Source organism: Mytilus californianus, unplaced genomic scaffold (genome assembly GCF_021869535.1).
Source record: "Mytilus californianus isolate M0D057914Y unplaced genomic scaffold, xbMytCali1.0.p SCAF_5, whole genome shotgun sequence".
NCBI lineage: Eukaryota > Metazoa > Mollusca > Bivalvia > Mytilida > Mytilidae > Mytilus > Mytilus californianus.
The window spans coordinates 1,919,973-1,933,621 of NW_026262701.1; the positions used below are offsets into that span (position 1 = coordinate 1,919,973).

The 13,649-nt window shown below is 32.2% G+C and overlaps 1 protein-coding gene across 2 annotated transcripts in view; it reads right to left on the minus strand.

Moving 5' to 3' along the window:
- LOC127701029 (uncharacterized) overlaps window positions 1–13,649 on the minus strand; it is a 101,050-nt gene that overhangs the window by 71,857 nt on the left and 15,544 nt on the right. For both annotated transcript variants that reach the window (XM_052204799.1, XM_052204798.1), the window contains exon 6: window positions 13,004–13,233. In XM_052204799.1, coding sequence (XP_052060759.1) covers window positions 13,004–13,233 — 230 coding nt within the window. The remainder of the gene's footprint in view (window positions 1–13,003; window positions 13,234–13,649) is intronic.

The following is a 13,649-nucleotide window of genomic DNA, read 5'->3' on the forward strand; positions in this document are numbered from 1 at the left end:
GCTTTCCGCAACTGAAATGGCAATTTAGATAAACTTAAATTAAAAGTAAACGCCGCTTTCGACAAAAGTAAAGTTTTATTTGGCCTCCAAAATGTCGAACAATTTTTCTAATTACTTCAAAGATAAATTTGAAAACCATATTGCCAAATTTTCTTCAACAGAACATTTACCGAGTCTTCATAAAGATTTTCGTCAAAGAGGAAAAGTGAAAAGTTGAGCTTACAGTTGAACTGAACAATCCTTTCATCTCGGAACTCTATAAAGCTTATAAAAAATAAACTTTTCATATGTAGATATATATAATACGCAAATTTACATTTTTCAGCTGAAAAGGACTAATACATGTAGGCTTGCAAAAAGACTGAACAACATATGTTGTCGCGTTTCTCAGAAATACAGAACCACTCTGCCATCTGGTAATAAACGAGTAAATCTTAACATGGGTAGCTCCAAAATTGCTATATATGAAACTGAAAATGTTTTAGAACTCTCATTTAAAATTTAAAAAAACGAGTTATGTTGAGCTGTTTGCTAAGTGCAAAAACTTACACAACGAACCATGTCAAGAACAGAGAAAATGTTTATTTTAATGCAAGACGAAGTTAATGTACAATGTTAAAGAAACAACGGAAACACAGTTGATTAACATGAAAAATCACAACGGTACGTTAGATTAACATATTTAAAGTCTTCTAAATACTATATTGCTTCAGTAGACAGATCACCGGAACGTGAGTTGGATTCTTTATCAACAGACGAAATAAAACAAAAACTATCGAGCCTTGGTGTCACAACTAGGTAGAGGAAAAGAGAAAAACTGTTATCCCTACTACAGTATACGTATGGACTTTGATTGTTGGACACAGGATGCGGCATAAATGATAGCAAAGTTTAGAAGCCGATTTAAGAAACGTTTACTCTAGATTTGAATAAATTCTTTTAATTTTGCACATTACAAATCAATATGTATTTCATTTAGCAAAATAAGTTTGAATGAAGGAAGTTCCTTAATTGTCGAAAAGGAACATTTATATTCGGCTAATTCTTCTTGAAATGATCAGGTTCTGTTATTTGTTGGGCTTAATTAATTTCATCTTTTTAAATTATAGTGTGCATTTATGACAAACTTTTATTTAGTTGAAATTCAAGTTGTTGTGTGTATATATATGTATGATGGTGTGTGTTTGGCAATTTAAAAGACATTTTTGGATTTGAATATTTGTAAATTCAGAAAGTGGTGAGGTTGGCTTCTTAAACGTTAACTACATATCTTTTAGCATCTTTATTTTTGTTAATTTTTTATTAGTTTGCATATTCGTCTGATATTCATTTCAAAAATTGTCTGAATCATAAGATTAACAATTTAATTTTAATAGATCGTTGTGATAGAAATTATTGTTTTAATTCATGTATGTTTTATTTTGAAAAGTAAACATTTCTTGTGTATAATTTGGAGTTTAGTATGGCGTCCATTATCACTGAACTAGTATACATATTTGTTTAGGGGCCAGCTGAAGGATGCCTCCGGGTGCGGGAGTTTCTCGCTGCATTGAAGACCCATTGGTGGCCTTCGGCTGTTGTCTGATATATGGTCGGGTTGTTGTCTCTTTGACACATTCCTCATTTCCATTCTCAATTTTATTATATATTGTCCTCCATGATACTCTATTATTAATGTACATACTTATTTCCTATAAGCATATATATATATATAAATGTCGTGTTAACAAAAATCTGTTTCGTCCTTTGTTCTGTTTCATGTTTAAATGCTCTATTGAGATATTAATTATTATGTAAATATCCACGGGATGACCTACCCTCCATCCACGAACTTCACAAGATAAAAGAGGGTTCTGTAATTTTTAATTGAATAAATTCGCTAACATAATTTATGAAATACTTTTTTTCTTTCATAAATATATATTTATATTTATTTATTTATATATTTCTGGTTTGACTTAGAAGTTAAAACAATAATTTACAAAATAAGACGATGGGGTATTATATTGGCAATGAGACAACTTGTCACCACAGACCAAAGGACCAAAGAACATTGTTGAAAGCAACTGTAAGTTATTGTATGGCCTTCATCAAGTAACTTAAACCATATCGTATAGTAGAATGGAAACGAGAAATATGTTATAAAACGGGACAACAACCCGACCAAAGAGCAGAAAACAGCCTTAAGCAACCTTTTGGTCTTTAACGCAGCGCAAGAATATTCTACACATGCAGGATGGCTCCTACACAATAATGTTTACAAAAGTTCATCGAAAAGAACGCCACACTAAACTCCGTAACATGAATGAACCAAAGTTTAACAAAAAAAATAAAATAATAAAAAATAACGCGAACACAAAACTAACAAAGGTTAGAGGTTACTGACAAGGGACAGGCACAAAAATGCGACGGGTTTAACATGTTTTAACAGATCTCATGTTAAATGTCGAAACAATTAAAACGGGGAAATACCCAACGAACTGGTACAATTGTATATTCTAAAACAATTACAACAAGAAAATAAATATTTTAGACAGCAAGAAACGACAACCACATAATAACAAGTAATTTGTTCCTTACTTTATAAAACAGAACTAAAAACCGTGGCATGCGGCGGGGTTAAAAATGTTTGTGAGTGCTCAAATATATATGTGGTACAAAAGCACAACACACGAACAAACTGTTGAAATTAGTAGGAAAAGGCTTCCTTGTCAGATGACCATGAAACTAATTCTACAGGAGACAAAAGATTTAAAGTACCCATATGAAGATAAATTATCTACCAGTACACATCCAACATACATATCAAAATAAAGAGATGTGGTATGAGTGCCAATAAGACAACTATCCACCAAAGTTCAAATGAAGTGGACGTACTCAATTATAGACAACCGCACGGCCGTCAACAATGAGAAAAACACATACCTTATAGTCGGCTATAAAAGGACCAACATAAAAAATATGAAACTATTCAATTAAGTAAACTGACGGTCTAATTATAACAAAACAATTTACGAAAAACAAATATGACAGACATTAAGCAACGACAGTTCATTTACCTCGAGGAATTTGTGCTGTTATCCTAACTCACTGTACTGTTAAATTTAATTTTTATGAACTGTCAATGGATGTTTGAAATTAAATAAAATGACAGACATTCCGAATTCTCGAGATACCAGTTTTATGTATACATATAAATAAAAAAAGGATTCGTAAGACAACAGCCTTTCGGTCAATTATATGTGAAATAGTTGAAATAAAATTTCAATTATATTTCAGTCAGTTTGATGCGCAATTCATTTTGAATAAGAATATCTATTTATGTATATATGCATTTTTCATTTACTAATTTGGGTCAAACATCTTGCGCCGTTTCAACTGGGACTAATACAACACTTCAGTAGTCCCAGGATTTAACAAAGATCGAACTGCGGAACTCCGGCCTTCAATTAATTTTACAAACTGCATCAAAATACAGAAAACATGAATCAAAATTTTTTTTACCGATAGCATCTGGTATTGGTTTTCACTGGAGTTATCTTTACAGGCCAGCGGGTATTCAACCCCTTAATTGTGCGTCTTATCGCACATGTCAAATTAGCAAGTAAACAATATTATTTGGAATTTTATATGGGATCGGAAAGTTAACCAAACAGAAAGACAGGTTTGTTGTTTTTATATAACAAAGGGTGGAATGGGCATGATTAGTATCGATTTATTCATTAGAAATAAGCAAATAACGTCTCTTTTTAGCATTCTTCGTGAACCGTTAGAAAGCTGGAATGCGATTGGCAAGTACTGGCTTCGACAATTAAATGACAAGTATAATGATCAATATTTGTATGTGAGTGTTCAAACGTTGACGGGCTAAATATTTATATTCCTTTATTTTATCAGAAAATGATCTATACATGGTCTAATTTTCTAAAAACGGGAGAGAATCCCAAAACTAAGACCGAGGTACTTAATATGAGATTTTGTGGTAATTCAAATCTTTCATTCCAAAAAAAATATTGTTTTTTCTTCCTTTCTGAACAATAACATGAAATATTTCAAAGAAATGGAATGAAGAAATCAACGATTTTTTTTACAGTTGTAGCTCTATATTTGAAAATCTTGTGGATAAAAGAAACTGTATATCGGAATTTTCAAGAGTTAAAGTTCAATACCAATCGACTTTTTACAAATTTAAGAAACTGGTAATAAAATTAATGAAAAAACAAACATAGAATTAAAACTTTCTGATGAAATGTTCATATTAGATAGAAATGACCAAAAAATCAAACCTAAAAAAGTTGAAACTCAAATATATTCAAGACATGATTAATAAGAATATATTTCCAAAATGTTAAAACAGATGGCAAGAAATTTTTGGACATGAATTTAATTGGAAAATAGTATGTATGGGACAATCTGAAAAAAAGCTAATATCATGAAAAAAATTAAAGAATTTCAATTGAAATGTATTCACAATATCATATATACGGAAAGTAAACTTTAAAAATGCGATAGTCAAATGGAAAATGTCAGATTTGCCAAACGGTTGATAATACTGAATATTTACAACATTTATTTTTTTATTGCAGCACAACCAAAATAATCATTAGTGAAAAGAAAGATTTTTTATCTTATGGAATATTCAATAGAATGATGTAAATTTAAAACATTTTATGCTTTTTGGGAGATAGCAGTGGTCAATCGAACCAAACTTTACCTGTAAATCTCTTTTTTTTATTTTGACAAAATGGTCCTAGTGGAAAATAAGAAACACAATCTATTATGATGGCAAAAAAATGTCACCTACAGATATTTCGAATTTTTAGAAATCATAGATGATAACCAATCTGAAATATGTACTCTGCTATTTATCTAATAATACAATAGACAAAGAAAAAATAAACAAATTAATTAATTTTATATAATAATTACAAATCTTGTAGGAGATAACAGGCACGATGTTATGTGGTCTGCCTTTTATGTCTTTTTAATTTGTATTAGGTAATCCATGGTTTAGAGGTGCACTCGATTATGTTATAATGTTATATTATTTGTTTTTATATTACATTCTAGAAAGATGTTCTTTTTCATTTATTGTCATATAAAAGAATAATAAGTATTAATATACTACTTTTTCTGGTAAAAAAAGTGCACTTTTTTTCAGCCTCCTGCTTCCCGGACAGTTAGTTTTAAATGTAAACGGGACTCCTTAGTTTGTTCCCCGGGTAACTGAGGAAATTGTAAACAGGAAATGTTTGGAATAAACAAGTATCAATTTATTAAAAAACATTTTAGCAAGTGACCCCAAGAGCGAGGATGGATTATCGTCCTTGTCGAAACAAATATATTTTTTTTAAATTGAGTTATCTCCCTTTAACCGGACAGGTTCTTGGCAATGCAACTATCAAAACCACCCTAAACTACTTTGATGGTCATTTGTATGCAGTGCAATTTTCAAAACTTGTCCTTTCACATAATTCTTTTTGAAAAAAAAGTGGTTTTTTTAATGTATTTCCGTGAAAACCCTTTAGCAGTGATAAATGCACATGAGGTTTTTAAGGAAACATTGTTACATCACACGTATTATGATGTCATTGAATAACGATCGATCCAAAAAATGCCAAGTTCAGTTTGCAGAGTTACACGAGGAACAGTTGCCTCAAGGTCTAACTCGGAATATCGATTCGAAAATATCAGTAACTAAGAATTTTTATATAATATCAAGACCATAGCAACAGTTTTCATATCAGCATATTTTCAACATACTGATTGTAATTTCAATTGCATAAATATCATAAATCAACAATTTAGAGCTTGCCTAATAAAACAAAATGATTACCAGTTATTCAGAACTTTTTAAAACCTCTAATTTGCCGTCTCAGGTTACATAGTAATGATATTTCTGAAATTGAAAAAAGACAAACAAATTTCTTAGGTTGTGTTTTCATTTTATTTCAATACATAAGTATTTATTTTTGAGAGAGAAAGTCAAATTCTAGAAATTTTTTTTCACAAAAAAAGAGAGATGATTCTCTCTTGTGGCTTATCAACCTTCATTTAAACCTTTTAAATGAGGAGCAATCAGTAGAAGCTTAATAACTGAATAGATGAAGCACTATGTTTTCAAAAGGTTAGACCCTCCCCCTTTTTCACTAAGAAAAGACAATATCTTGTGATTTACTAGTGCACACTAAAATATGATAATTCGTGATGTTCTTAAGACATATGTGTCTGTTTATTTGCATATCATAATGACCAGCTTATAATTAACAGTCAAATTATTGGTGTGAAACAAATGTAATGATGTATCAAATTTTACTCGTATGAAGTGTGTTATTTCCCTTGATTATAAGTTATTCCTGTAGACTGGAATGATAATTACTTAAAAATGTTTACTTACAATTAAATAATATTAAATGTTTCCATAAGAAGTTAGTGCCTAATTAAGTCAATAACAAGTGCCTTTCGGCTTTTCTCGGGTAAACAAACGTTTGAATGTGCCTACCAGAAGTGCTCCGCCCCGTGCCCGTAATGCATTTCAAAAGCAAAAGTTGTTGCTGGTCTTTATAGGTAATGTTTATCCAGAACCAGCTGTGATAACTAGGTCATATAAAAGACAACTAACCTTCATTTTCACAATTTTCTCTGGTGTCCAAGGTTCAGTCATGCATAAATCGGTCTTAGAACTTTGGACAATATGCGCAATTGTTTCCCCATAGGCGTTAATGGTAACGCTTTCTTCTGTAGCTCAGTCCATATCGTTAACTTGGATATGTATGATTGCTCGTTACGAAGCTGAGATATTTTCACATAAATGGTTAAATTTTCGGGGTATGAAGTGATATTATTTTGTCCGTAAATTAGCATACCCCGAAAATCATTTCGTGATGAGGCGCCTCGTGGTATAAAAATCCATTTTTAACACAATAAGTCCGTTGAAAAATTAATACTTTGAACACATTTAATAGCTCCATATTTTTTTTCTATGTTCCTCTAATTTCCAAATCAACACACATGGTTAAGCTCAGTCACTTTTTTAAAATAGAAACGTGTCCAATATCACTACACAGAGATTTTTTGTTTACACACAACTTTCGAGTTCCTCATGTTGAGGCGCTATATGTACATTGACCTAGCTCTAGCTTCCGAAAGTGTAATTCATAAAACAAAAAAAGAGACGTTGCAATCTAATAAAAAAAAAAAGCGTTTCAAACATTTCGAAAGAAGATTGAGATTCATTAATACATGAGCATATTGAAGAATTTCCCAGTAGTGGCAAAAATATGGCAAAAAAACTCTTCATAATTCTTCATATGATAATAATGTATTATAATCGGACACAAGACTATTGGAAAAGAATACACAAGGTGCAATATATTTAAACTTCAAAATCATCTTGCCAACTATTTTAAAGTTTTGGTTCAGCCATATGGACTTGGTCAGAATATCAACTTGGAACAATTTACCTGAATGTCATGCCAAAAGGGATTGACTTTTTTTGCTAAATAAAGCAATCCATCTTGACTGTGTAAAACTTTGTCACCCCCAAATTTATGTATATAACTAAGTAGCAAGATTTTCCATGGGGAGTGATTTAGTGGATCAAGTAATTTATACAGCCAAGACATTTTTTACACTATAGCATCGTTAGACCGCGATCACAGTGTTTTGACATTACCACTGTTCTCATCACTTTATCTGGTTTCTCTTCCCATAAAAATTTTTAAGATATATTCTGTATCTCTTTCAGAACCCCTTCTGGGGGGCTAGTAAGAACAGTCAGAACATGAACTAACATTGGAAGTGCTAAAGATTTAATAACTACAACCCTTCCAATATATGTTAGTTCTCTGTAAGCCCAAGTATTTAGCAATGACTTGATACTGTTTATCTTGGCTGTAAAATCACATAGAGTCTTATCCACTATAGCAAGCTCAAACTATATACCTAATAGTTTGAGCCTTCCAGAAAGGTTCCAAAAAAGATACCCGTTATTTAACACTGCACTAGAGGCATCACAGTAGCATGCTTGAATCCAACTCATAAATGTATGGCCAAAACCATAAATCTGTAAAGCCTCTAATATAAAAGACCATTCGAAGGCTTTTCAAAATCAACCAAAGATAAATTCTAAGAATGTCATCTTGCTCCATCTTTTCAATCCGATCAGAAATAAATCTAGTACATTCGCCTATATACCTACCTTTAAGAAACCCTTTATGTGTTTGGCTTATTATATCTACAAGCACCCTTTTTAGTCTATGCAAGACTTGCGGTAGCTATCTTAAAGTCTACGCATAACCGTGTGATAGGCCACCAGTTCTTCAGATAAAATGTTGACTTACCCTCCTTTGGTATACAAGTAATGATTCCTTGTCTTAGAGTGATAGAACACTTTCCATATTCTAAAGCCTCATTTAAAAATCTTACCAGTGGTTTCTTAATATCATCCAAAAAACAAAAATGTAAAATTCAACAGTGAATCCATCTATAACAGGTGATTTGGAATTCTTCATATGTTGAAGAGAAGACAAATATTTCTGCATTGTTAAAGATCTCTCACAGGAACCCACCTCTTCTTTATTAGGTTTTGTAATAAAAGGATCATTATGTTGAAGAAATGTGTCCATGTGAGTTTCAAGTAACAATGGACTAGAACTAGTATATATTTCCTTATAAAACTGTTTTTGTTCATTTCTAATAATACTGGGAACTGTTATCTTAGTCTCGGCCTCCAAAATAAGTTTGGGAATATTTTTTTCTGTGTAATGTTTTTTTTTCCCAAAATTACAAAAATAGTTATTGCAGATCCGTGGACTTTCATCTTAATCATATCCAATCACAGCTGATAGCTTACATTAAACTGTTTATCCTCTGTCTCGATATCCATAGATGGATCAGACTCATTTTATTCAGTGACAGTTTTGATGTCCCCTTTTACTTTCTCAATAAATTCAGTTTCCCTCAAAAGACTTTTATTAAATTGCCATGTACCCTGCCCTCTTATCTGACTCAAAATCTAAAATTAATCAATACAGGAGAATGATCCAATCTATAACTAAATATATATCTGATGAAATAACAAATGCTAGTATATCAGAGGTAATCGTGAAGTAGTCCAAACGACTTTGTTTGTGATTTGGACCCCGCCATGAGTACCTCTTATCAAAAAGGTGCTACTGGCGCCATATATCTAGTAAATCTAGTTCATGCATTACCTCATGACTCTTAGCTTTTGACTGGGGATTATTTCCACTTCTATAATGTAATGAGTCCATGTCATAATCTTGAACAACATTCCAATCTCCCACTACTACAATTGACGAATTGCCATAGTGGGAAATTTTGTGAGGTGAGGAGTCAGAATTTATCATTATGCGAACTACGTCATCGGTGCATGTAAACAATGGACTGGTTCAGTTGTATACATAAGTGTTCAGTAGAACCAGGCCAAGGTTGAATCAAACGACTAGAAAAAACAACAGTCTGTATACTTGTCATCTATATATTGATATTAGAATGAACGATGTCTCATACACTTGCATAAAAGTTCATGCTCAAACTATCATTAAAAAAGTTAAATACATATAACACAATTAATGTCTCAAAGATAACGAAATACGATAATTAAACGGTACATGGAATACTTATGTCCGTTCCTTTCTGAAAATATAACCAAACGCGATATAAAACATAGTAACTGTTGGACAATAAACTCATCATAGATACCAGGATAAAATTTTGTATTTACGCCAGACGCGCAATTCGTCTACAAAAGACTCATCAGTGACGCTCAAATCCAAAAAAGTTAAAAAGGCCAAATAAAGTTCAAAGTTGAAGAGCATTTATGACCAAAAATCCTAAAAGTTTTGCCACATACAGCTAAGGTAATCTATTCCTGAGGTAGAAAAGCCTTAGTATTTCAAAAATTCAAAATTTTATAAACAGTTAATTTTAAATATGACCATATCAATGATAAGTCATGTCAGCACAGAACAATATTTCATCAAACAGTCTAACAAGATTCTCTTTGTTTATAGCATCTAACAGAATTTGAAAGCATTGTCATTAACGGTCAAAATCAGCACAAAAAAAAACTGTATATTACTGAAGCGACTCATTTCAGTGGCAATCACTGGTATATTCCATGGATAGTGTACTGGACAGCATGCAGTCGAGGATAAACAATGTGAATCTGATTCAAGCACAAGCTGGTGTGGTGGGATTCTAGGAATTACTTCCAAACCGGTATAGTTCCGAATGAACTTTCCATATACACCAAGAATTATACTTGGTAGTTGTTGCCAAGCAGTCATCTCCGCAATAGTTCCTTCAATTCATGTCAGCCAGCTCAGCAAAATCTCTGCATTGAATTTCAACAGAAAAACTGTTCCTCCTAGCTAAGAGCAGCATATGTATAAAGGCCTCCTCCTGATTACGACGCACCTCTCCTTTTACCTGCTAGGATTACGACGGTGACGACAACGAATGCAGGTTGTAGTGTAATCAAGTTCAACTTCACCTATGGCAACACATAAATGGTTATCTGTCAGGGAATACATTTGATCCATCTGCCTCTGGGATATGCATTCTGCAGTAAGATTTGGATACATATATCGAAAGAGACGTAAAAACCAACGGGCAAATCCCAAGTCAGAAGCCCAGTTGTTCAATTTTGACGGACATGATCAGCCAGGTGCCACAGTGAAATTGCTTCAGTTAAGTTAGAACCTTCATATATCAGGCGTTATTTCTGTAGTAAATATTTCTGTTGTTTCACTGCCCCAGCTCGGGGTAGGAGAACTTCTATCAGTTTCCAGTTGAACATACATATGAAATGTTTTTGTTGATTGTAAATATAATTCGGGACAGTAATTATCGGCCCAAAAGTTCAAAAGTTTAGTTCTTGAGGTGAAAATTGGTTTTTTCACCAAAGTGTCAAGTTCCCTCTGGATCATTCTAACCATGCCATAATTGTTCAGTGAACACAACATAAGCTGGCACCAACGATGTATGTAGTCTTTGTCAAATACGGTACTTTCAAACCTATGTTCAATTGTATGTTGGTGCACCAAATTTCCAGCTTGAGCCTCTTGAACTTCAAAGCTTCAGCAGGTGTTATGTGGTTCCAAATACAATGGGAAATGCGTCTTTAAGACATGGATTCTCATTTTACCATGTGTCACTAACCCACAGACAAAACACTGATGTGTTACGATGCACGTTTTTTGTTTATCTCAAAGTCCGCTAAAGGCGTGTGATTATGTATACTTCCACTTAACTTCTATGGTGGAGATTGGTCTCATTGGCTATCATATTACAACTTCTTAATTACTGTGGATTCATTTATTTTCGTGGGTACCAATTTTCGTGGATTAAGGAAAACTGACTTGTTTGTTGATATTTAATTTCGTGGTTTTGACGAAGTCTGCATACAAGACTATGGAAAATTTGTTATTCGTTGAACAATTAATTTCGTGGTTCACCTGTACCCACGAAATCCACTAAAATTGGTATCCAACGAATAATAATGAATCCACAGTAAACAGATTTGAAAGTAAAAACACTAAACTGTTTACGGAATAAGTAACTAATTGCAATATGTTCGTGATCAGTGTTTTTATCTAATTTTGTTTTTTAAATAAATACTGCATTATTTGTTAGTAATAGTCAAATACAAATTTCACCCTAAACATGCTAAACAGATCAGATTTATAGAATAAATGATGTTAACAATGAATAATTTCTGTTCATTTTACATTTTTCCCTCTATAAATTATTATATAGCGAACACAAAATATCAAACCAGACAAAGAGAACAAGTAAATATACTGGAATATACCAAAGTGACGTACACAAAATGAAAAATTAAGCAAGAACAGAAATTTGAAAAGTTTTACCATCTGAAAGAATAACATATAGTGACATATTTGTTTTAATTCAATCATTTCCATTTCATTTGTCTACGAAGGCGTGCAATTAAGAAATTTGGCCAATAAATCTAAATTCTGGCTACTAATGTACGTTGTCGATAAAAAAAAAGTCCAGCAATTCTATAATGTTATCCTGTTTATTAATGTTGTCTGAATCGGTTTGTTTCATCGCAAATTTCGATCTAGCATGACTAATTAAGACAATGAAAGTGTAGCAGAAGTTGTAACTTTTGTAAATTAATTACTCTTACACGAGAAGATGACGTTGATCTTCCAATTGCACATGGCGTAGTGTCAAGCGTGAAGATTGAAGATTAAAGACTTAATGTTTAGGATTTGGAAGGATCCTTATATGATTGACAATATGTTTATCACACCTCATGGCAATATAGCTTAAGGCAGTCTTTTTCTTCTAAAGAATGATAGTTGGAACTTTACAACGATTGGATAATGCAGAATAAAGATGATAATTTCAAATTGTCTTTTTTATGAAAATGTCACATGTTAGAATATGTGAGGGATCCTTGTTTTTTGCTGTGAATTTCAAATTCTTTACAAAAAGTAAAATCACAAAAATACTGAACTCCGAGGAAATTTGTTTTTTTGGCAGAAACAACAACATCGGGGATTTGGCTTCTGAAATAAATAACATATTTTTTATAAGAAAAGAAGATATCTGAAGCATCGGAACTTTGAACGGATCAGAATCTTGCTTGTATGATAAAAAATGTACAAAATGAAAAGATCATGAATGCAATTCTGAATGCCTTTTGCCTAATACTTTTATAGCAAGCTGCAAAACAATACTGGGCGAAATCTGATACATATTAAGCGTCTACATTCATTAGAATTCAATATTTGATAAAATAACCAAGGAGGTTATCTATGAACCATTCAAACTATTATTAAACCTTTATTAATCACCCGATAAAGGAGAACAAACATATTGATTCGTAGTTTGCAACAAAAATAAAATCAGCTTCAAAATAAGAAAGTGGCATAGATATCATTGTTTGTTTTTGTGACATTTTAGTTTGAAAAATGGTATTGTATTGTTAAATGTGTATTCCTACCATTTCTCCATCTTGAATGCTAAAGATTGGAACTTTTATTTCTCTCTTGTTGCCAGCTCTGTCGACGTTTATAGTAATGCTTTCGACTTCATGTATGTTGTCATCATCCCCTTCAATATCAACATAACATTTTCTTGGAATCAATTCATAGAGTTTCTTTGGTAGTCTGTTTTGTTTTTCTTTTGAGAGCTTTTGGAACCATTCGGTTTTACCAATGTTCTTTTCTAAATCTAAAATATATCTTATATAGTCAGATTATGTCGTATTGAGAATTTTAAACTAGCGTGTTTATAGTTTAAAAGGTATTAATGTCATCAACATAGGCACAATCCTTCACTATAAATTTGCTCACTCAAAAATACCTCCCTATTCCAAAAATCAGTTTATGCTACCTATCAATATAATGGGTTTGTATGCGACTGGCATACAAGTGAGAGATTTAGCTAGATTTACAACCAGGTTTGATCCATCATGTTCTACAAAAGGAAAAAAGTAAAATAACAAACTCCGAGGAAAATTTTGCCTAACTTGATGGTCTTGATATCTTTGTTGGCAATTAAACGCTTTAGAAAGAATTTTTTTCCTTTTTCATCATTTTCAATGGGAACAGGTTTGAAAAGTCTGCGTTTCGAAATATCCGAGATGA